General features: G+C 34.9%; 4 protein-coding genes across 6 annotated transcripts; 2 read left to right on the top strand and 2 right to left on the bottom strand.

The window, feature by feature from the left end:
• Positions 1-419: 419 nt before the first annotated feature.
• Positions 420-16296, bottom strand: LOC117780312 (kinesin-like protein KIF14). The gene is made up of 3 exons (XM_034616778.1): positions 15248-16296; positions 14589-15179; positions 420-2478 (listed from the first exon to the last, which is right to left on the bottom strand). The coding sequence occupies exons 1-3, from the start codon at positions 16109-16111 to the stop codon at positions 547-549; spliced, it is 3387 nt and encodes a 1128-aa protein (XP_034472669.1). The 5' UTR covers positions 16112-16296; the 3' UTR covers positions 420-546.
• Positions 5366-12505, top strand: LOC117780318. Of its 3 annotated transcripts, none has more exons than XM_034616790.1 (2): positions 5366-5959; positions 12126-12488. In XM_034616790.1, the coding sequence occupies exons 1-2, from the start codon at positions 5797-5799 to the stop codon at positions 12278-12280; spliced, it is 318 nt and encodes a 105-aa protein (XP_034472681.1). In that variant the 5' UTR covers positions 5366-5796; the 3' UTR covers positions 12281-12488. The 3 variants fall into 3 exon arrangements, with proteins under 3 accessions (XP_034472681.1, XP_034472679.1, XP_034472680.1); XM_034616788.1 differs by lacking the exon at positions 12126-12488 and adding an exon at positions 7585-8418 and having other exon boundaries at positions 5371-5959; XM_034616789.1 differs by lacking the exon at positions 5366-5959 and adding an exon at positions 11245-11485 and having other exon boundaries at positions 12126-12505.
• A 629-nt stretch (positions 16297-16925) lies between the features above and the next one.
• On the top strand, positions 16926-18570 carry LOC117780691 (6-pyruvoyl tetrahydrobiopterin synthase). The gene is made up of 4 exons (XM_034617320.1): positions 16926-17328; positions 17488-17567; positions 17926-18071; positions 18130-18570. The coding sequence occupies exons 1-4, from the start codon at positions 17261-17263 to the stop codon at positions 18340-18342; spliced, it is 507 nt and encodes a 168-aa protein (XP_034473211.1). The 5' UTR covers positions 16926-17260; the 3' UTR covers positions 18343-18570.
• On the bottom strand, positions 18571-24467 carry LOC117780690 (alkaline ceramidase). Its single transcript, XM_034617319.1, has 5 exons — positions 23833-24467; positions 21602-21858; positions 21403-21540; positions 19912-20204; positions 18571-19040 (listed from the first exon to the last, which is right to left on the bottom strand). The coding sequence occupies exons 1-5, from the start codon at positions 23953-23955 to the stop codon at positions 18949-18951; spliced, it is 903 nt and encodes a 300-aa protein (XP_034473210.1). The 5' UTR covers positions 23956-24467; the 3' UTR covers positions 18571-18948.
• Positions 24468-24837: the final 370 nt, after the last annotated feature.

The raw sequence follows: 24837 nt of genomic DNA, 5'->3' as shown, positions 1-24837 counted from the left end.
TAGTAACGGTTTGCTACGTACCGGTAATGATAGCGAAACAGAAAAAAGAAAACTGAAATATAACCTTTTACCGATTGAATTGTTTCGAAACGTACCTGAACCGAAACCGTAATCTTAAGTGGATTCGGTTTAATTCCTTGGTTTTGGCAGAGTTATGACAGTTTGAAGTTTTAGATAAAGTGTCAAGGGGCCAGATAACATGTCAAGGAGCTAGGTACGGAATAAAAGGACAGTGTTAAGTTTTTTAATTTTCATGCAGAATCAAAATAGACGCCAAATAAAAATCGATTTAATCAATTGCCAAAATACTCGAGTTAAGGGAGTTGAAAATCGCTTCCGCGAAAATCAAGCTTTCTCTGTAATTTAACATCACTAAAAGAAAAGTGAAAACTCAAGCCGATAACAAGTAAAACAAATCATTGATAAATTTAAATATACAAAAATATATTTAGAAACGAATAAAAACAAATACAAGCAATTGCATTAAAGGTGATACGTATATATGTAGGTTAAAATAATATGAATAGAACCGGGCTCAAGATTATCTCAATCGATAAGGAAACGCACAGCTTTCTGTGCTTTACTTGGCGATGTCGCTGAAGCCGCCGACGCCGCCGAGTCCGCTGACTGCGCCAGGCAGCTGTGCATGCCATGAAGCACATTGTCCAGTCGAGCAAGTGCATCCTGAAGATTGCTAGCCAATTCTCCGGCATCCGCTTGATTCTCCCGCTCGCGACATGCCTGCTCGCAATGGCGCCTCAAACGATGTGCGGCACGTTGCATTATCTGGAGTTCCTGTTGTGCCAGCAGAGGAAAATTGCAGTTGTTGCCCTCCGACGGTTGATCTTCCAGGTCGTAAGTGAGCAGACGTTTGGTGTATTGAGCCAGTTTGCTGCTGGGCGAGGCACTTGCCGGCGTCTTGGCTGGCGTCGAGGTCTGATGGGGTGTATTATTGCTGAGCAATCGCTTGAGGGGTTGCTTGAGCAGCACATCCTTCATGGCACTCAGATTCAAGGCAATGCGACTGGAATTGTGCGTGTCATTGAGAGTTTCATTCAATTCCGCATCCATCGGCTGCCAATCCACCTCAACACTTTCAAATATATTGCTGGCATTGTGGCAAGTCGCATCTCGTTGCAAGTCCAACCAAACACCAAGACGTGCTATGGGCCATTCAGCCTTCAGGGATCGCTGTTTGTCCACAATGAGTATCACTGTGCGAAGTAATCCAAATTCATCGGGTGTTTGGGTTTGACGAAATTCCAAGTGCTTCAATCCCACTTGACGACAGCGTTGTGTGGCCTCCTTAACCATCAGCTGAGTCTTGTGCAGACTCTCCTCGCTGGGATTGAGCATGATGCGCTGTATGTCTTCTAACAATGTCGATTTCTGGGCTGGCGTCGAGGCACTGGACATCCGACTGGGCGTTTGTAGTTGTTGGGCCAAGGCTTGACGCTCCGTTTCTAGCATTTCGCTGTTGCACTTGTATTTGAACTGCTCCAACTTGAGGCACTGCAGCCGCTCCTCAAAGTCCCGAGCATGTTGGACGCGTTCCTGTTCGATCCGCGTGAGTGCGGCACGTTTCTCCGCCTCCAGTTCACAGCGCAGCTGTTGCTCCTGTTTCTGCAAGATCTCCTGATGCGCCAATTGAAAGTCCACCAGCAGCTGCTCCGCCTTGCCACGCTGACTGCAAAATGGATTCGATATGCGGAAATAATGTGAACCGCCAATGACCAAACGATTGCCATGAAACAACTGTCGTCGCTCCTCCAAAAGTTCACCATTTACATAAGTCTCGAAATCCTCGCTTCCCGGACTGACAAAGAGCTTCCCCGCGCGCTCGTGCTCAATGGTGCAATGCTGCAGAGCCACCAGCGGACCGTCCAGCACAATGTCCGGCAGTGCGTTGGCTGGGGCACCTGGTAAACGGCCACGCCCGATGCGCACAATCCCTGGGGGCAGCAGATAGAATAGTGTTCCACTTAGCATGGGATCGGCAGCCAGATTGACCAGACACGCCTGCTTCTGATCCGCAGTCAGTTCCATAGCGAGTCCCTTGCGCTTTAACAAACGCAACTCCGTTTTCCGCAGATCCTCCGCCTCCTTGAGCTTCTCCATCCACGATTTCTGGGCGCGATTCAATTCACGTTCACGCTCTGCCAGCTGCTGACGCAGTGCCTCCACCTCAGTGTCATCCACAGATGTCTCAATGATGATTTTACGAGGCGCTGGCGGATTGTTGTTAGAGGAGAGACGTCGCTGTCTTTCGTATTCATTGCGCAGCGATTTAAGACGATCCACCTCAGCCCGCAGATCTCTAATGATCTTATCATGCGGTGACTCATTCACTTTCACCCGATTCACAATGGAACGCGCCTTGCAAGCGTATCGCAGTGTGGCAAGAGTTTCATCTGCATGAAGACTCGCTGGAGAAATCGTGGCCAACATTACTGTCTTTGAATTTCCACCAAGATTTTCCTGCAGAGAAACAGAAATGGATACGTTAGTCATGGCTTGTTTTAGTCTTAAAATCATACTCTACAAACTTGACATAAAAAGACTTACTAAATTTTGAATTTTTTAAAATCCACAATATCGATTACTCTTTAATGACTAATTTTATGGTTTTTATAAAAACAAGTCAATATACTATCTGGTAAAACAGAATAACCATAAAAAATTATGTTTTAAGGACAATTGGTCCGTTGATTCTATAAAATTTGTAAAGACCTGGTCCTAATTTTGTCAGGATAGGACTGAAAACACTAAAGATTTGCTAATAATAAAAATCATAACATTTCAAAAAAAAATATATATTTTTTAACTGAAAAAGAGGTGACTAGGAATTGATTTAAAAACTATGGATTCTTGGTAAAAATATCTTAGAATTAACCGTAGACTACGAATTTGTGTTACCATTTTTCAATTTTTGTTGTCCCGTACATCGTAATCGATGCACCCTAATGTACATACATACATGTGTATATATGTATTTGGAATAAAACAACTATTTGTTCATTATTGAATTAAGAATTGTTACTATAAAAAGTTATTAAAAATAAAAATAGTACATATCTATGTATATGCATACATACACATACATAATAAATATAAACTTCCACATGCTTTTGGGTCTCACCAAAAGAATTATGACCTCTAAAGATAGCAACTTATCAGTGTTGATAGTGAACCCTCTTCTGATAAACTTAAAAGTTTAAAGAGACAAAGCAAAGGCTGCAATAACGAAGACCGTTAACCGCTATCGATGCTGGCAATCAAGAGCGAGATAGCTAGAGTGTTAGTTGTGCCAACCAAATAAATAAGTATGTACATATGTATGTGTTTAAGTATGTACGTTCACATGTAGGCATGTGTAATGGACACTTGTTTGATTGACTCTCTAAGTGCGGGTCAGCAATCGAATTAAAGAGGGAGAGAACGAGAAAGAGGAAGAGCACGCTACTCACGAGAGTCTCTGCTTGCATAAACTGCGCAGCAGCAATAGCGTGGGAGAGTGTGAATGAGCGAGCAACAAAGAGTCCCCAACCTTTTGAGTGTGTGTGTGCATGCGTACAGTGATCTACAGTCACTCGAAGATATCGCAAAAAATATATACATATATATTTATGTATATATATATCATATATATATATATATGATATATATATACATAAATATATATATATATATATATATATATATATATATATATATATATATATATATATATATATATATATATATATATATATATATCAGAATTTTTCCACACACAATGCGTTCTATTATAAAGTTATTTAAAAGGTAAGCCAGTTTTAATTGAAGGGCAAACAAGATTCACATCTGGTAATATATTGCCCTTCGGGTGACCTCAGAGGGGCCTGACCTCTAAGGGGCCGGTCTTAACATGTTTCTGGCCACGTTCACGTGTCCGGGTCGGTGGCAGCACCACCTTCGTCACTGCAAACTCCAATAATGTGTTTTTTTGTATTTTTAATTAATCAATAAGAAATAATTTGAAGGTTTTCGACTAGATTTTCGTCGTTAAACCCGTTATTTGAATCATTTGTTGGCTATATATAACTTGCGGCATGTCCAGAGTATGCTTTCCCACTTCTCAAAGCTTGTCACGACATCACACAGAAAAGTCGTGTACGCAAAATACGTTAACCACAAAAAGCCGCTAAAAAAGAAGCGGTATGTAAAATTAAAAAAAAGACATCTTGATTAAAATACGTCAATATGACGTAGGTGTTTGAATTAACACAAATCTTACGATAATTATAACGATATTTAACCATTACTTAGGCAAACAACATTTCGACATTAAAAAAAAAAATACAAAATTTATCATTATATGTATAAATATTAGGGTCTTATTTCCAAAGGTGGAAAGTTCATATTCCGCTTTGAAGCTTAATATTCAAATTTTTCCAAATGTGCACAGCCAACAAGAGATTGATTGACAGTGCATGGGAAAATTTTCTTGCTTGATTAAGCGATTTCATGAGTCTTATAAAACTTTTGATGTATTATGGGCATAAAGTCTAGACGTCAATTAGCAAACCTACGGCAATACTTGCCTAGGGTTATACAAAAGGAGTATGTTCAAAATTTTTAGTTTGAATTTCGTTATAAGACATCAATCTTGTTTAAGGTGACAATTTATGCATCAGACATTTGATTTAGCAAGTTTACGCTAATAAGTAAACCTTCCGACGTCACTAATACGATAAAAATATTTTTCATGCCACGTCCAAATTAGTACATATTAATTGACAGACTGAATGATTAATGTGGAAAATAAAGTATTCTTATTTTAATAATGGTTTTGTAATATTAGGTTGTGCACCACTGTGCGGATTAATATGAATAAGAGGGAAAGAAACAACAATATGTGGGGACAGTAGCACAGGAGGCATGTGCCAAAGCTTTGAAGTGCACGGGATGTGATAAACTAGGAAAAACTATTGGACAAATGGCCCAACTTTAAGATATGACGTACAAAGTTATAGACCATATTTAAGTCAAAAAAATCTGTATTAAATATTTAATTACTCATTTAAAAATAAAAACCCCACAGTACAACATCGAGTTCAATTTTGTATTTCTTTAATGAGAAAGAAGAGACAAAGGAAAACAAAAGTACATCAAGTTACATAAGCCCAAAGAATATACCCTTTGATCAAGATTGTAAGGTAGACGTACATAATAAACACAGCAGAGAAGTAACGTAAGCAAACAAAACGTCGACAAAGCAAAAACAATGCTACGCATCGCGAAACGAGACACGAAGTCGTCGAAAAACAACGCACGAAGCAATCAGACGATGTCTGGGCTACAAAAATGCAGTAATATAGCGTTCGGCTTTCAGTTTCAGTTTTCAACTGACGACGTAAAGAGCAAAACAGATAGAGCTCCGTGTATTAATTCCTAGATAAATGCATTTAAAATCAATGCACATATAAACTGGTTCTATACCTTGACTTGGTATTAAATAAAAGTGAATGAATAAAAAAATAACAATTCGCGTTATTTGACAAAGAACGTAAAGCGCTTATGTGAATAGCCAGAGTTCATTGCACGTTACAAAAGAACGTATAGACGGCAAACAAGAAAAAACAAAGGCAAAGTGAAACGACCTCGCACAACGTACGCGCGCAAAAAGCAACAATAAAAAGTATATAACAACAGCAACATCAACCCCAACAACAACAACGCAAGCCCACACTCTTGGTGCAACCTACATAAATACACATACATACAAAGAACACCTTTCGAATAACAACTACAACTATGGATGTTTGGGGCGTATTTGTTGGCGACTCGACGCTGTCATATGGTGGCTCTATGCGCAGCGGCTATTACCGCGATTATGAGCAGTTTCCGTATGGCACACTGGAGCACTCAAGCAGCGCAAGTCCGTATCCAGCCAAGGATTCTTACAGTCGAGTCCAAGGTAATTAGCAAAATTTAATAAAATTAACACATTACATACTGACACAGCGGCGCTGCAGTTGCGTCATCCCCACAATGCAAGTCAAAATTTACTGACAAATTGCAGTGAACCGTCATGTTAGTCAGCTTTTTGTCAGACACGTACTCGAATAACGTGCGGGGAAGACACATGAGCAAAACAAGTAAACGAGTACATTCATACATACATACAGAATAAGTATCGTAGTAAAAAGCATTAATTGCAAAGATACGCACTATAAATGCATGTGAGCTACAAAGATGTGTATTTACACAAATGAACTCATTTGCTTGTTATTGTGAATGTTCTCAATGTTTGTTGTTTTTGCAAAAAATTTAAAAATAGCCCGACAGCTTTTTGAAATTGCTGTACGTATGTATGTATGCATGTGTGAAACACGCCTTAATTTTGCGCACACGAGCATATGAATGTAAGAATGTGTTAGTTTATCAATGCGTGCACTAAAGCGAAAGAAACACGGGCATTCACAGGGTGTTGCAAGCGCATAAACTTGCGTTTCTCTTATCATGTGTTGTCACATGCGTTTATTTTTGTTGTGTATTTGTATTTGTGAATGTTAATACATACATACTTTCCAGCTTTATTTACTTTGTTACTTAAGCGTTTAAGTAAACAAGAACATTTAACTGCACGTGAAACATCGAAGCGCGGGGTTTTTAAATCGCGTTGCAATAAGCAAATAATTTCCTTATTTTTCACCGCATTGAAAGAAAGCTTTAACAAAGGAAATCATTGTCGAGGTTCTTTAACTTTAGTAGACTATGAGTCGACAAGGCTGTCCCTATTTTAAACCAAGTACAGATATACAATGACACAAAGATACATATACTTATCTACCTGGTAGACTGTACCACACTCGTAAGCAAAGCAGGTGTTTGGAACCACCATACCAAATAAAGAAAACAAAACCAAAAAAAACTTGCGACGCAATAAAAATATATGTGTGCCTTTGTAAATATTTTTAGTGTGCTATTTAAGCCTGCACATCAAAATAATATCGTTAACAATCATATGACTAATTATGCATAAATGAAACGCAATAGGGACTTTTGTAGATGTTTGTAACTAAATTATGGTCTATAATTTGCGATAGCCAGATAGTCAAGGCCGCTTATCATCGTTCATTTGCCGAGTACATTTGCTAAATTTATGTACGTCTATTTTTATACCGGCTACGCTTTAATCAATAAAAAGAATTTAAACGCTCAATTGGCCCCATATGACAGCACAATCAAAATCTGTAGTTTAATCGAGAGCAGGCTTAGCGAGCACCCTGTGTCAACACATGTCACAGGGTCAATTGTAGCACAAAAAGTTTGACGCTACGTGACGTTAATGGCATGACGTCACGTAAGCAGCGCCGGCATTAGCTAGAAAAAAGGGCAAAGCGTGTGAGCACGACATAATTGGCACGTAGGCCTGCAGAGAGCCAGAGAGGGAGAATATGAGAGAGAGAGAGAGGAGAGAGTGTGAGAGAGGCAACCTTGCTGGGGCGGCCATGAGTAAACAGATTTAGTGACCGTACCTCTATATGTATGTATTTCCTTAATTAACATTATTCTTGTTTGCTCTTTGTGTAATTGCAGAAAAATGTAAGCAATTGAAATCGGAGAAGCAGCTGCGCAAGGATTGTCCCTTCTGCAAGGAGCACAAGAAACGGCCGCTTATCAATTATATGCGCAAACGTGAGTCCCGCAAGCATCACGAAAGTATCTGCGAGGACGAGGAGGAGATGCACGAGCATGAGCTCGAGCACGAGCACGAGGTTCAGCATCAGGTGCCTTCTCTGTCGACTGCTGTGCCCACGCAGCAGAGCTGCAAAGTGTAAACACAGCGCTCAATTTAGCAGACCGTTTAAGGACAGGAGAGACAGACAGGTGGCAAAAACAATGCCAAAATTAACACTGCAACAACAACAATAGCAGCAATTCACAATGCCATATAAATTTAGTCAAAGACAAAAACAAAAACTAACAAAAAGAAAATGAAACGAAAACAAAAAATAGAATGAGAATTAGCACAACCGTTGTAAAGATGCTGCGCGCCTGCTGGGCAGACATTTTAAGTTAGTGGAAGCAAGACAAAGAAAGTAACTACAATAATCCAATGCAACTGTACCTACAACAAAATGTTTACGTGCATTTCCGCCTATGACGTCACACTACCATTTACAAACAAACTAAACAAAAGAAAAAAGACAGCAAGATCTTTTTTATTTGCTGTTAACTTGATACCAATTTACAAGCCGTTTACTATTTCTTTACATTTTTTTTTACAACTACGCTACAGTTTTATACAAGTATAAAAACGTAGCGTAATTTGTTAATTGACATACAACATAATCTAAACCAGCCGCACCGCTTGGCTTCTAAAATGACCTTAGGCAAGAAACAGCATTGAAAAATTCAGAACAAGATGAATAAAAAGAAAAAGAACGAGGGAAGCAAAATTGCCAGAATACCAGAAATATTTTTCTATTTTGCGTACGAGACTGAGTAAATTGCAGTAGAACATTTATGATTGAAGCAAATGTTTTTCCTTATACAAAAACAGTTGATTTCAGTTTCTCCTCTTGGAGCATTATTTACAGGAAATTTATATATTTAAAAAAGTAAATCGAAAGAAAATGCTCCATTGGCGCCAAACAAATAATAATATTTTAGTATTTTCAACCTATAATTGTGTGTTTAGCTATATGTATATATAGTTTTGACCCAACATTATATCCTTGTCTATATTAGACACCCTAATATTTATGAAACCCAAAAGAAAACTAACTCTTAAATTGAAGCTTGCACAGTCTGGGCCAAATTCTGCATGGCAAAATGTTAAATGGAAGAAAATGGGCTACTATTAAAAAAAAAAAACATGTATTGTAAATTACAAAAAAAAAAAATAATTTATACAGCTTAAAGAATGATATATTGAACGTAAGGTTACATATGCAAGTTACAAATGTTTAAAGATATAATATAAATGTTACTGTCAGTTATTAAATTGATTTTATTATCTAATCGTAACGTACAATAAATTTAAAATTGGAGTTAAGAAGGTTTATTAACCAAATAATAAAACTACAGCCCCTACTGTGCAACTATAATGGATAAAATATACAAAAAAAAGGGAATACATTGTTTAAAAGTTAAGAATCGAAAATCGTTTTTTAAACAATTGCTTGCGGGAATCGAGAAAATTTTCAATTTATAAATTATTATATACTTTATATTGTATTTATATTTAAGTTATATGAAGATAACACTTCTATACATGCAAAATAATCAATAAAAATGTTATTGGTATTTCTTAAAGAAAAATCTAAACTGGTTTCTATTAAAAAACGTAAGAGTATGGGAATCTCCTGAATCATATCGTTTTCTGCGTCATGCTGTGGAGATTAATGATGGCATTATTCAATTGTATGGGAATTGAAAAATTGGCGACTGAAGCGGACGCCAAAAAAATAGTTGAATAATTCGCTAAACTGATTACGAAAATGAGGACATAAAGCAAGATTGAATAGTTTGTCGGTAGAGTAAAAGGTCTATTTCGAGCTTATTTCGTTAATTAATCATTTATTTGTACAAAGGGAATTACATTCAGGAGAACCTGTTCTTTTTAAGCAGTTTTTGTTGAATTTTTTAAATGGTAACTGCCAACATTATGAATCAAAGATCTACTCGGTTCAAAGCAATAATTTCAGGTTTTTTGTGGAATTTCACAATGTTTTTCCAACAAACTTTCCGAATCTACGGAAATGTTTTGGTCTCGCACCAGTTTGTTAATAAAAATCGAATTAATGAGTCTAGAAATTAATAATTTTCTTTACGCAAAACCTATTAAAATAATTTAATTTAAATAAAAATTCCTATAGCTGAGCTAAAACTTGACCTTCATCATCATATGTTACATAGCACTAACTAATCTGACCTGGAACTTGGACCATGAAAAAACGACGACATATGTGCACACCAGACAATTGATGTGGTCAAAGTTTTTGCATGTCCCACATAAACTCAATTAAATTTGATTCAGTGCGACATTTGACATAATTGAATTTGATTAAAATTATTGAAAATTCAGTATTCGCTAAATTATATCAAGTTCTGGCCACTTTTAACCGCACTTCAAGTACAAGTACAGCAATGATTGAAATTAATCTATCCCTGGATGCCCAACCAACTACTGAACCACTGAAATAGCGACTTGTAACTGACTGCTAATCAAAGTGTAAACAACAATAACAATAACAAAAGCCATTTCACTGGGCTTTTAGCACATGGAAGCCATATAAAATATGCAATTTGCTATATACTTAAGTACGAGTCTACAATGAATTTGATTCATTTAAAATTCAATGTTAACTAGTTTGTGCACGGGAACGAAACGGGCCCTGAGGGGAGGAACTTGCAAATATGGCAAAGCTAATATTACATTGTTGTCAGAAGCATCTAGGTGGAACCAAAACAACAACGCATTTATACTAAGAGGCGCTTAAGGGCATGGGTGAGAAAACTAAAAATCAGTTTTCCTAAATAAATCGTATTTATCTTTGACTGAATATGTGATTGACAATCAGCTTGTTACAGTTTCCCTTCATGATGAGTTTGAGAAAGCAAACTATTTCCAACTGATATTCTAAGATCTATTTTAAAGTTTAAACTGTACAAGATTTTTCAATTGTAGAATTGAAAGTTTATTTTTCATTTTTAAAAGAATAGAGTTAAAAATTAAAAATTGTTAACATATAGTATAATTCATCTTCACACAAATGTACATATGAAGTTTAAAGAAATATTTTTGTATCCAAGTGCTATACGAACCAAAAAATCGGATAATTATACATAGTCATGATATAATTATTCGATCATGCCCGGAAACGTGTTTGCCAAGTGTGCAAATCTACAACCATTTAGCTACTATAGACCGTACCGAGAGTGTTGCTAATTTTGAAATATAAATGCAAAAAAGCTGACGTAGTCGATAGACAAATGGCACGCGTGTTCAATTTGTCAAGCTAGTTAGAGAAGTAACAAAAAACAATAAACATTAACATTGCTTTAATGCCGGCGAACAGACTTTTCACCTTATCAGTGACTTTTCTGGATAAATAAAACCCACATCCACAAACAAATTTGTGGTAAGCGACGCTTGGGAAAATATAACAAAAAGTGCAGTGCGGTTAAGAAACTTTTGCGCACGAAACCAAACAAATTTTAATTTTTTTTTGTTTTTTGATTACAAAATTGTATAAAGAAGTGTGTCTCCTCAAGTTTTCACTGCAGTTTGGATTGAAGTTTGCAATGTGAAGGTTAAAGTTGATTAAAAAAAAAGGAAACTAAAAAAAACGGAGAAACTAAATATTTGAACATCTATTAAAAATGCTACAACGCTTACTTAGTAAAATAACAACTCAAAAGGGTAAAACCTCAAAGGGCAAACAAAGCGGCCAACAAATTGAAATGGGAGTGCTGTTAAAGTCTCAGAACTGTAAGTTTTCACTTAAATATAACAAGTGTGGAACCAATTCCTTATTGAGGGGTTCTAGTAATGCCATCAAAACATATACTTTACATAACCATTTTGTGCCAACTTTTGTTTTTGTTTTTTCGTTTTCAATTATATTGTACAAAAAAAATATATTTAATAAGTATGCTACTTCTAAGCTCCATTAAATCTAAGTGCTATAATTAAAATCTCAAGCCATGAATATTGAAATTTTATCGATGAAGAAAGTATTTTAGTTTTACGAATATTCAACAAATTTTCTTTATTTACTTTAACTATTTGTAATGCAATTAAATTTATATATTTCTATTAAAAAACAATGTAAAGCCTCTTCTTATAAATATGAAAATTCTATTGAAAAATAAATTTAGTTTGATTAAAAAAAATTCAGCAAAGCTAAAAACATTTTACTTTAATTCCAATCAGTCAACTAATATATAGCAACTCTTTTAAGATTAAAATTGGTACTTTTAAGTTCTGTTAATATAATATGAATATATATAGTATGATAGAGATTGTAAGTGCGAAATATCAACACAGCAACAATCTGATTGTTTAATTATTGTATTAAAAATTCCCCAGACCATTCATTGATTATTATTATTTTTTTTTGTAATTATAGGTCATAAGGATGGCAGACTGAAAGGTCGTTGCAAATGTGAGCCAACGGCTTGCAAATGTAACAAGAGGAAGCAGCAGCAACAGCAGCGGAGCTTGTTGCTTTCACAATTGCGACGACGCGGTGCTGATAACTTATCAAGTGTTATATTATTTTAGTACTATATGCAAAGCAAATAAAATTAAAAAAACACAGCAAAAATAACAAATACACACAGTCAAAACAAGCAGAGGGTGTGTATTTAAAAGTGCTCAAAATGTTCCGCGTTTACGACATTTGTTATAATATACAATAAAGATGCATATAACAGTGTACATATATATGAAAGTATGTGTGTACATAGTTAATTAAAGTACTTGGACAGATTATAATGAGTGTTAATTTTAACTGGTCGTTATGGTTCCCGAGCAAAAGTTATCTTTGGAGTGCTATGGAAAAATCAACGTTGAAAAATACTTGGAAATAAAAAAAAAATGGAATTAATTTTTATTAATCATATCTTTAATGGTTGACAAGGCCGCGGGGTTGCACAATTATTGCGGGTAATCAAAGGTTCTGTTATCCTCAATTAATACATACGATATGGCGCCATATATGGTTGATATTAGATTTTTTCTTGATTGCGAAACTTGTCAAGTGTTTGGCATTTACCCTATAATATACTAAGTGCTTTCAGCCACTAAATACTTGTAGTACAACTAGCTCTGGTTTCAGCAAATTCTTGTCGTACTTCAGAGAAACGCGTAAACAACTCTTTTAAGTTTTATGGACTTTGTAATTCTAATTCAAGAGACTTCAAAATTTGTATTGATTGCTGCGTTTAGTCATTGGAAAAACACTCTGCGAATTGCGTATTATAACATTAGGGAAACACTCTTAATTAAATAGACTGTGTGAACTTTGTGGAATGATCTAGTTAAAAAGCAGGGAGGACAAAAAAGGGAAGATAATTGTTATTTTTTTTTTTAATAGAATCCTTAGAAAATTTGTGAGAATGTTATATATGGGTGAATGCGTTACTTTTCAAGTATATATCTAATATATTAACAATTTAGATATAGCCCACAATCAAACTATTCCATAAACGATAAGAGAAACTCCAGACTAATAATTTTTTTTAAAGCGCAACACAGAATGCGTTAAGTTATTCAAACGAACAAATATAGGTTTGTGTTCTTTTTTTATATAAGAACCAGCAACGTACTGATAAATAAAGTACTACATACCACAAGGTTTATAAATAATAAATATTAAAAAAAGAAACTTGCAGTTAAGAGGGCGGTCAGTTAAAATGGAAAATAATGAGTTTAACACTTTATAACAAAATTAAAGAAACCAAAAAGGTAGATAATGACTCTTACAGTTAAATCTGGTCACATGATGTACTTTTACAACATTCACCTGGTGAGGTAACATGATATTAAAGCGTATTATATTCAAGTATATTGAAGTACATTGCCTTTACAAATAAGATTTTTTTTTATTGTTTCAACTCATTATCTATTGCGAGAAATTGTTAAGAAACGTGCCAAAGGTATTTATATTTTAAAGTCGTAAATATTAAAAAGTGGGCATTGATATAAATTGAGTAGAAATAGCTTGCGTGCAGGGTATTAAGACATGGGATTAAATTACTGAAAATTTTTCAGAAATCTTATTTTTTACTCGCAAATAAAAACAAACTTTTATATCAGGTCATATTATAAAATAATGTATAAATTAGCCAACAAATAAAAACAGTGTGTGTAGAGCTACAGGTTGTATATTACCTTTGGATCACACGATAAGATCTTCATGATAAGAGTAACGAACTTTGTCAAGAATTTTCTAAGAGCAAACAGAATGTGTTTTAATGGTCATATATGGGGATAGAAAATAAACTATATTAAAATATTCCAAGGCATCTCAATATAAATTGTTTATTTTATCTAGTAAGGCTAGTACTAGAATAGGATAAGATAAGATATTGATATCAAGAGTAAGTCAGCGAAAAGAATGTGAAAATTATATACATGTATCAAATGGATAGAAAGTTACTATCTTCTAAAATAAAATATTCCAAGAAATTTCACTATATTAATCATACACAACAGAAATTAAGTCACCGAGAAGTCTAAATAAACAATTAATAGAAAAGATAGGAGATACAAAGGTCTAAAACGCGTATCTTAGTATTTAAATTGCAATTGTTACATTAATCAAAGTTATTATAAAAAGAGATAGGGAGCTCTTAGTATAAAATAATTTGCCAAACGTCAAGCGACTATAGATTTTGATATATCTCATTATTTAGAAATAGACTACAATAAAACGTAATAAAATTGTGTAAATAATCTATTGAAATGATACCCTCGATTGCTCAATTAGGTGAACGATAAGCAGAAAGTAAACCAGAACGATGTCAGAGCTTGATAAGAATGTAGGTAAGAGTGTGTTGCAATGTTCAAAGACTCGATTATGACTTACCCGCAATAGCCAAGTTAGCACACTCTCCCGATAGGGCACAAATGTGTTGGGCGTGGCAGCGCCGTTTGCTTTCCGTGTATCTGCCAAGGCGGCAATAACTTTTCCCAGCGTCAACAGACTCTTATTGATGCTGACACCTTCGCGGATCCGTTCGCCATTTGAGCCGGACACGCTTATGCGTTCGCTGCCCGCCAAATCCACCAAACTGATCTTGCTGCGTCGCGTTTGGCGTAGCGAGACAATCGTGCCAGAGTCTGTGTCCGAGGACATGCCATCGTCACTGCTCAGATCCGTCAGATTTAGCACAATATTAAATATGGAATGCGAGCGGGAGCTTTTGTCGTTCATGGCTGTCGAGGCTGTGGCCCGTTGAGAGTTTCCCACCGCCAACCAATTTCTCAGTGCCGAATAGGAATCCACGGAATGAGCGCTCAGATCCACCACATAAGGACCAAAGATGGGATGCTCACGCACCTTTAGCGCCTGTCGTTGCACCTGCGTGTCTGGAGCGGCTGTCACGGCATGTTGCACGCTCAATAGATCGTGTATCTTTTCGTTGTAGATCTCAAAGTAGCTGACTTCGACTTCCACCTGTTGGTTGTAAAGAATACTTCTTAGGATAAATATTCGTATGTAAGAGACATGTATCTTTAAGCAACCTGTAGATGCTCCTTGACGGCATCGATACGTCGAAAGAGTTCATGGCAGAAACGTGGTATAATGCCTGCCTCAGCGTGCGGCGCATTACCATCCAAGGCGGCGTCGTCTAACGCCTCAATGCCCATCATGCTATACGATTTGCCTGAACCCGTCTGTCCGTAGGCAAACAAGCAGGCATTATAGCCCTCAAAGGCAGTGTCGATCAAGGGCTGTGCTGTGCCCGCAAAGACAGCAATCTGATCCGCGTAGTTCTTACGGTCGGGATCACATGAATAGTAAACCTGATCGTAGCTAAAGAAGTGCGTGACTCCGGCTGAAGCATCGGCGCTGCTGCCCGACTGCACGGTCAGCTCATTGTTACCATGGACATGAACCACATTGGTGACGCTGGCGCGAGTGCATTCCAATGTATTCAAGGGACGCACGCGCACTGTGACTATCATATTGCTCTCCTCGGAAATGCTGTGAAAGGACTCCACCATAGCATCCACCTTCTCTTTGGCTTTGCTGGCCGACTTGCTGCTTGGCGTTTGGTGTTGACGCATTGGTGTGGTTTTCGCCGGATTGCGGTAGAGCGAGGATGGAGTGTAACATGCATTTAATGCTGTTGACTTTGGTTTCGGTTGTGGAGTTGGTGTGGCTATGCCGCCGCTGAAAGCCGTGTTCAGTAGCTGCTCCGTTTGTGGATGTGTCTGTTTCTCGGCACTTCGTTTCGGCGTGCGACAAAGGACTTTTCGACGCAGTCCAGCGGTGGCAGCTGTGGCAGGCGTTTTCGTGCCGCTTCCAGTTGTTTCCATGCTGCCACGTGCATGTGCTTGAAATTGATGAATGCGTTGACGCACGGGCGTGCTTTTATTACTCATTTTTCGATTAATATGTCTTCCGCTTATTTGTTTTAACAAATTAAAATGTTGTTAGTTTCGAAATTAGCGCGCGTCGCGTCGTTTGTTGTCAATTTTTCACGAGTTTCATCACATCGTTGCCACCTGGCAGTTTATTTAATCGTTGCCAGACCTTTGATTTCGTATAGATAAATTTCCAAGAAGGATCTTTTGTGCATTGGTAAGAGACTTAACGAATTTCAGATTTTTGATTTACAATAATATCAGGAATATAGTTTGTTTGTTCACTACACTGATTTTTAATTGGAAAACGTCTTTGATATGGGAGCTAATGCTGCCACATGTTTTAACTGTGGCGCCACCTTTTGGCTGTTTGTGAAAAGTACGCCACCTATGGTTTTATTTTTACAATGAGATACCTGTCGGTACTATTATCGATAATATTAAGTAAAATCAATATTTCTGATCAAATTCTGCAAACGGCAGATCACTAGGCTGCCAGCCAGGTTTTTGTTAAAACATAACTATTAAAACAAGTTGACAGCACTGCTACTACAGTTGTAAAACCAGCTGTGCAGCCTCATCTCAGCTCAAAAAGTTGCCATTCTGATGTAAATTGCAAAATAAAAGAAATTTGCAATAAATTAATAATTTAATGAAAATTTAAAATTTCAAATAAAATAAAATACAAATTTTAGCTTTAAAATTAAGAAAACGTAAAATAGGTACATTTATTTTATGTACCTTTTTTTTTTTTTGAGATTTACCTATTTTGTTGGGTTAGAAATCGAGCCAGATCGGAAATTTTTACTGTGTGGCAGCCTTCGGTTTCTTGTTGCTTTTTTACTAGACAAAAAAACATTTTGCGTTTTATATATTAATACGCCATTTTCAAAACAATAAATAAGTAAAATTTGATTTAAAAACGGCCATCGATAGAAAGACTGTGGGTGCATTGCTTACCGAACGCACGCTTATAAATAAAACCGCTTTGAGTTTCTCGTTCTACTCTCCAGCAGCCTATATAAATAAGCGCGTTCTGAGAGCAGGTTTTGCATTTGAAACAAAACAGTGCTCGCGCACGTGCAACGCAATTCAATAATCGCAATTCGACAGTAAATATAACTAAGTTAAACTCGAATTCAAGCAATAGTCTTAGTCAGTCGCAGCATGTCTCAACAACCTGTGGCATTTTTGACGCGCCGAGAAACTTTCAGCGCTTGCCATCGATTGCACAGGTAATAAAATCAATAAATTTAAATTCAATTTGCACAATTACACTTGACACCACACAGTTGTATTTATTTAATTGGTTCATTCAATTGCTGCACAGTGGTGCAAAAGTAACACAATTTGAGTTCATTGCAGTCATTAACTTGTATATTCTATGTTCATAGTCCCCAATTGAGTGATGCTGAGAACTTGGAAGTCTTTGGCAAATGCAACAATTTTAACGGACATGGACACAATTATACGGGTATGCAGGTGCATTTTCCATATAAGTATGTCAATAATCTGCCGTATTTAAATGCGCGATTAGTTGCGATTTAGCATTCCATATCGTATGACAGTCGATCATAACCGCAGACATTGGAAACTTGAGACGAAACAATGTTAAGCAAAAGCAAAGCCTTGGCCAACAAGCTCGCTTATCAACCCATGTTCAAGTTCAACACTCGTTTAATTTAAGAGGCAAGGTCATTAAAAAAACTGTATTGATAATGAAATCGCATAGAATCATAACAAATTCTGTTTGGTTATCAAGCTTTTAGGAACTAATTATTTAAACAAAGCTATATAAAAACAAATGATTATTTTCCTTTGTCTATCCTTAGTTGAGCTAACAGTACGTGGTCCCATCGATCAACGCACTGGCATGGTGCTAAATATAACAGAGTTGAAGGATGCCATTGAGACGGTTATCATGAAGCGTCTGGATCATAAGAATCTGGACAAGGATGTTGAATACTTTGCCAAGATTGTAAATATTTAAATGCATCAAAGCACATTCCTTTTTATATCTTATTGTATCCTTGCAGCCGAGCACAACGGAGAATCTAGCTGTTTATATTTGGGACAACATACGTACACATCTAAAAAAGCCGGAGCTATTGTACGAGGTGAAAATATTCGAGACACCAAAGAATATTATAACTTATCGTGGACCTTATCAATTGAATGGTCTTTACAATTCATTAAACAAACGCACTGCACGCGACTCATGTACCAATATATCATCGGATTCAGATTAGATGGAATCCGGGAAATTACTTACGAATTTTGGACCAATGCTCAGTGAAGCACAATCAAATATGCGCTACTAAAATACTTACACACTCTAAAACTGCACATAGAGAAGACATTTAGTTATTATCTAACGAGTTATACGATTTACAGAGTATATATGCATAGACTTTTTTACATTCAAATGAATATTGTGAGAATTATAAAGAATAAATATATTATACCAACAATATGCATATATAAACAAACTGCATTTATTTTCCACCAGATTTTATTATGTAAACATTTTGAATTTGTCAACAATTCGTTTGCTTTATTAACTCAGTACATTACTTGCATTTCTTTAAAGTAATATTTATTAAGTTGTTGCAACTTCTAAATGGCAGGTAATAAATTTTGATTTGTTATTGAAATTTGTACCGGGTAAGCTATTTAGTTGCTGTTGAAGATTGTATAATTTATTTCATAAGTATATTTGCATATATTTTAAATTATTTAGGCATTAGTAGTAACACTAATTTAAATATCACTTTGTCTATGCTTAGCACTCTACACAATACATTGTCAATGTCATTTGTTATTGTATAGGGCATTGGGATAGGCATAGGGATTGTCTAAATTATTTTAGAACCTTCCGTGTAGAGGCTTTTCCCGTTGTTGTAATCCTGCATGAACAAGCTGCAGTAGATGTGCCAATCTTTCGAATCTGTGGGATCAGCAATTATAGGCGATTATACCAAATGGCATTTGATAATTTAGTATTGAGCCAAAAAATCTACGTGTATTAGTAGTTGTCTTATGCAGATGATTAGTAGGGATTCCATAAGTTCAGCCAAGAATCAGTGCTACAGTTGTTGGAAGAGATATTTTTGACTTTAAACAGACCAGAGGTTTAATCATACTCATAAGGCATTCAGGCATTCAGGTACCTATGGAGTTTAATTAAATACTCGGTAATAAATTTAGGAACGTTTTTCATATTTTGTTTTCGTTGTTGTTTTGGAAGTCTCGGCCGATGCATGAATCAGTAACATATCACAGCCTGTTAGTACAGATTGGGAAAACCGGTTGTTGAAGCAGTTTAAAGAGAGTTCCTTTTCGATTCTTGACTGAGCCCATAGAGAGTTAATAAGCAGTTAGTTTAATGACTTTGGGATATGTTTGTTTACATCACCACTAGGGTTATTTATATATACTACATATAAATGTATTTATGTTCTAAGCTAAGCGTTATAGTAAATTATTGTATATATAATTGGCTTACTTTGTGCAACAAACAAATCTTAAGCTTATTGCTTTAACAGACTTAATCTCTGTTTTTCAGTTTTAACCTCGATCCAACAAATTTTCTACAATTTTACTAATATAATTTGACAACTAGTTAAAAATTAAGCACACTAAAGTTAAATATACATAATTACTAACTAGATAAAGCAATTACATCGTATATTAACGACTTTGGTATATTGGTTATTGTTATTGTTTTTTGTTTTGGTTTTCTGGTCTGTCATGGCAATTGTTACATTTGCAGTCGCAAGTGTTGCATTCAACTTAGATGGTGTTGCGCAGAGTCTTACCTGGATTTCTTATCGATATGAATGGTATGCCAAACTCAAATTCATTCTTTGGCCAATACTTGAGCAACGGCTGTCGTTGTGGTAGCTCTGATTCCACATAGAAATATGCAAACAGCACCAGCACTGTGTAAGCAGCAATAAAAATCAATATATGCCAAAATCCGTGCAGATATGGAAAGTTGATTGCAGACCAGGCCTCGCAAAACATACGATCGTTGATCCAACAAAAAACTGCCACGCCCCAAACAGTTGTCGTCCGCAATCCCAGACGATAAACACGCTGATCCCGCACTCTGTAGATTAACAAAAGAAGTTTAAACAATTTCATTCCATATATTTAATAACAATGTTGATGACTAAAATGGATGAAATCTCAACTAAACACAGTTAATATAAATATGTAATGCTTCGATTGATTGGAAATAACCAAATTAAAATACTTCATATTAATTCGCCAAATCTTAACTTGCAGAAACTCTGTGTTAAACCATTCTCTAACTGAATGAAAAAAAATTTGATTGAATTAAATTCATTCAGCAAAAAAAAGAAAAAGAATCAAGTTTTTTGAACCAACTCATTTAGCATTTTCAATATATTTGGACAAATAATTAAATGTACAATTCATTCATCTTATCAATCAAATAAATTTCATCAAAACTAAACTTAATTTATTTGGTTTGTTTAAAAAGACCGTGTATTATATAACGATCGTGTTTAAATAAAATGTACCACACTCCAGTTTCTATGCTCTATGTTAACTACGTTTTATGTTTAAAACAAAAAAATTAATAAAGGAATAATTTAATTTAAATAATACCTTAATTTAGTCCACAATATTCATTGATAGCTTTATTTTTCCTACTTAATCACATTATAAATCAATAAACCTTCCAAAACTATAGTCACAGCCAGCAATCTTTATGGTTATCATTATTGTTCGATTTTGAAGATTAACAATCATTTATTTTCAATTATAATTGATTTCGAATGGCTCAGTTTGAAGTGCCGCTTTAAGAGTTGCACTACAGCTTATCTAAATAGGGTAAAAGATGCACCTATAGTTTTCTACACTTTATCACATAGTATCACGTTTTAAACTTTAATTTTTGTAAGCTATATTAAATAAATAAATACATATTTTTGAATTAATACCCCATTTGAAAGCAATAAAACAGTGACGTTCCTTATTACTGAATTTTAACTTCTATTTATAATGAAAATAATACGTGCGATAACGAATTTCATAATGTATCGGAAACATGCATTAGTTAGGTTCTAAGTGCACCATTCCCCCCCGTTGATAAAAAACGTAAGAAGCCATGTGCTTTGTCAAATAAGCATGTAGGTGATAAGGATAGAGGATGATAAGGATGTTTATGTGATTTATGAGGAAGGGTGGGTGTCTTTGTTTGTCAAATCGGTCAACAAAGCGCAAACTTTGTTTATCAGTTGGAAATTTGGTAACCCGTTCAAATAGATATATATACGTACCGTTGAAGTTCAGTGTAGAGCATTATCATTGTCGGTACGCTCATAAGCATGAGCACAAAGGCATTAACGATTGGCTTCCACCAGCTCAAACCTGTTGCGATAATGGCCGACAGTAACATGAGCCAACTGAAAGTTCTCCTGTAAAGTATTTTATAGACATTATTTCCGTTTAGATACATACTATTTAAAATCAACATACCGATCATTCTTCACAAACTTTGGATAGTAACGCTTGGGATAGAATAGTGAGAATGCGGCTATAAAGACCCATAATATAGCCAGCTCATCGAGTAGTTGACCCAATAAACTAAGTGTCGCATGGAAATACATCGAGCTCAGACCAACAACAATCAGTAGAACCCATAGCAAATGGATTCCGGGAGTTACAAAGCGACCGTACTCCTTGAATAGCATTATTAATACTGGCGGCAGTAAAATAAATAAAAAGTTGCTAAACTGTAATAGAAAATATCGAAAGTCATACATTAATATTGGAAAACTATAGATAAATCTCAAAATAATACATCTTTTATCTTGATCTTTTATATGTTTTCTGTCTGTGACATTGATGATGAATATCCGGATATATGTTTCATAGATATATGTTTGTTAAATAAATTAAGTAAAAAAAATTAATATTCATGTTCTAAATACAAGAAAGATAAAAAAGTTAATTGTTTTAGTTCCCACTTTATTAGATATGGTTCATAGAACTAAATATAGAATATGTGGGAACAGTTCCGTATTCCAATCATATAAACCTTGTATTATTTAAAGGAAACTAATTTGCTATAGAGAATGTGTATATAAATATATTGGTTGATAATATTTTTTGATTTTATAAATTGTAAATGTTAAAGTTGGTAAATAAAGATACCAAATTATCTAAAAACGCTAAGCGAATTCATTTCAATTTCCCTATTAAATTACAATCCTATCACGCGAGTTTAGGCTAATTTACAATTTCTAAATCAATATTTAGATTTTGTCAAAGCTTGCAAATACAAGTATGCTTGTTTGTTTTTTGTCATGCAATTTGTTAAATTACATTTCATGTAATTTTAACAAGTTTTCACTTGGAACTTGAGAACAAAGAGTGACACGGAAATTGTCCGGAATAATTAAATAAATTAATCGTAATTAAATGTGTCTGCGATGAATGAGGAATAAATCATGTTTTGTTTATGTTTTGTTTAAGTGTTTATATGGAAATAAAAGCAGTGACAATTAAAGTCATAACAAAACGGGGCTAGTAAAAGCGAGTCAGTGTTTATTTTGTATATCAAACAAAATTATATACAAAAATGTTTATATTATATATATATCCTATATACAGAAAGCTTAGCGCTGATTTTATGGCAAGTGCTGGCCCCAATATAGTTCATTAAAATGTTGCACTCCAGAGAAACCCAATTACACACAAAATTAAGCGATTAGTCAGAGAAGTAAATCTTAATTTCAAATTTGAAATAAATTATCTTGAAAGCATTTCATGGATCTTAACGATTACGTCTCTATTACAAATATATTATTTACTTGTACGATCAGATTTATGTATGTAATAAAATTAAATTAATATTGTTAACATTTTTACAAATTGATAAAAAGTGGTTTATTGTTGAATTAGAAAATAATTTGAGTACATAAATTATGATCATTATCTCTGCATGATCGAGGAGCTTTATTTAAGTTGATTGTACACATAATGATAGATTGTGTGAAATCAGTGCAGTCATCAATCATAAGATATACGATTTTATTTAGATAAAAATACTGAGGGATGACAATTGACTTAGCATATCGTGATTAAGTTTATTTACTAAATACATAAAATGTTAGGTAATCAAAAATAATATTGTCTGCTTTTGTTCAATAGATAAAACTATATACAATGTGACTTTAATATAATTTCTTTTGCGATTAGGTAATAACCAGATTATTTCAGCTGGTGTCCTATTTTTGTAATAATAAATATTTTCTATAGTTTTGATTACTTTAGCATTAAATTTCAGGCACCGCTGATAAGAAATGTGAGAGCCAAGAAAATATAACAACATAGAAATTATATTTATACAAAGAAAACTCAACAAAGAAAATGAACTTTGAATTTGTCATAGATAAATTAATTGGCACAAGAAATTTCATAACTAAGAAGTGTGATAGGGAAACTTTTAAAATGCAATTACTGTTGTCAATTGCAGTGTTGGCAAGTGCCTGCTAACAGCATCGTCTTTGTTTACATTCAGGCGTCAAAAAGCAAGTGCTCTAATATGCAAAAAGGTCAAGGCCTTCTTACAGCGATGTACTTGTAAAGTGTGATTGTATGTGTGCGTGGGTCAAAAAAAAACTGCAAATGCAGCTGTTAATTGTAATATATATTTATAATTGCAACAAAAGGGAAATGCCATAAAGTACATTACACATACGCACCGTGTTGACGAACTCAGCAATATTTGATGAAATTAAATAATTGCCCTCACACCAATCAACGGGCGAACTTCCGGGTCGAAATAAATAAATAGCATAAATGTCCATCACATTGCCAGAGTCCATGTTGATCCTTTTTTAAAGTTAATATAAATGTATTAATTATTTGAACACTAGGTGCTCACGTTGGAGCGACTTAATCACGGTTCTATAATCGATTAGATTTGATTTCTGCTCTATATTTGTGTAAGGCACATTCGTGTTGTTTTCCCCTACTCTTTTTATTTTTTTTTGTTTTTAGTCTTCAGCAGACGTTTGCATAATAGCTTGCTTGCAATTTCATATGCACATTTATTTGCGTGGCTTTGTTAATGAATTTTGTTGATTTTCTGTTTTTGCATGATGTACGTTTCTTTTGTGTTGCATGCAACTTGAAAATACATCCGATGTGTGTATATCTTATAAATATTAGGAAAGTCAGGAATAACTAAATTGCCTGCTGTTTCTTTGTTCTGTTGCTTGTGCGTTATATTTATTAATTGACCAACGCCATGCGTAGTTTATGCTATTTCGACGCAAAATATTAAAACAACAATACGCGGAGCGAACACGTCTATCGCGTTGGCGAACGTTTTGTTTACTGTTAATGCTATGTTATTAATAAACTCAAAATGGCTTTTTTGATATGATTTACGCACAATAGTGCTGTAAAATGCCGTAAGAAAAGCCAAATGGTTTTGGTAAATAAAATTGATTCAACAGCGAATTCCACAAATTAAAACAATCAAACCAAGTTTAAAAGAGCAACGAGATCAATTATAACAAGACCACTAAATTTTAAAAAAAAGATGATAATTTTTATGAAGGTTTAAAGTTTGTCATCCCTCTAATTCTAAAAAAAATATCGAAAATTCGACAAAAATCGTACAAAAATTCTAACATATATTTCAAAGTTCTATCTAAAAAAATTAGAAAAATTTTCCGAAAAGATCATTCTTGGAAATAGGC

This window comes from Drosophila innubila (genome assembly GCF_004354385.1).
Source record: "Drosophila innubila isolate TH190305 chromosome 2L unlocalized genomic scaffold, UK_Dinn_1.0 4_B_2L, whole genome shotgun sequence".
NCBI classification, from domain to species: domain Eukaryota; kingdom Metazoa; phylum Arthropoda; class Insecta; order Diptera; family Drosophilidae; genus Drosophila; species Drosophila innubila.
Note: the sequence above shows the minus strand (reverse complement) of the source record. Positions and strands in the feature narration are given on the sequence as shown.

Coding starts and splice junctions, on each gene's coding strand:
- LOC117780318 (XM_034616788.1), top strand. CDS start 5,797: ATGGATGTTTGGGGCGTATTTGTTGGCGACTCGACGCTGTCATATGGT. Junction 5,960..7,584: donor TTCTTACAGTCGAGTCCAAG/GTAATTAGCAAA, acceptor GTGTAATTGCAG/AAAAATGTAAGCAATTGAAA.
- LOC117780312 (XM_034616778.1), bottom strand. CDS start 16,111: ATGAGTAATAAAAGCACGCCCGTGCGTCAACGCATTCATCAATTTCAA. Junction 15,180..15,247: donor CCGTCAAGGAGCATCTACAG/GTTGCTTAAAGA, acceptor TACAACCAACAG/GTGGAAGTCGAAGTCAGCTA. Junction 2,479..14,588: donor TGCTAACTTGGCTATTGCGG/GTAAGTCATAAT, acceptor GTTTCTCTGCAG/GAAAATCTTGGTGGAAATTC.
- LOC117780691 (XM_034617320.1), top strand. CDS start 17,261: ATGTCTCAACAACCTGTGGCATTTTTGACGCGCCGAGAAACTTTCAGC. Junction 17,568..17,925: donor ACATGGACACAATTATACGG/GTATGCAGGTGC, acceptor GTCTATCCTTAG/TTGAGCTAACAGTACGTGGT. Junction 18,072..18,129: donor TTGAATACTTTGCCAAGATT/GTAAATATTTAA, acceptor GTATCCTTGCAG/CCGAGCACAACGGAGAATCT.
- LOC117780690 (XM_034617319.1), bottom strand. CDS start 23,955: ATGGACTCTGGCAATGTGATGGACATTTATGCTATTTATTTATTTCGA. Junction 20,205..21,402: donor CTCTACACTGAACTTCAACG/GTACGTATATAT, acceptor GTTAATCTACAG/AGTGCGGGATCAGCGTGTTT. Junction 19,041..19,911: donor CATATCGATAAGAAATCCAG/GTAAGACTCTGC, acceptor CTGATCCCACAG/ATTCGAAAGATTGGCACATC.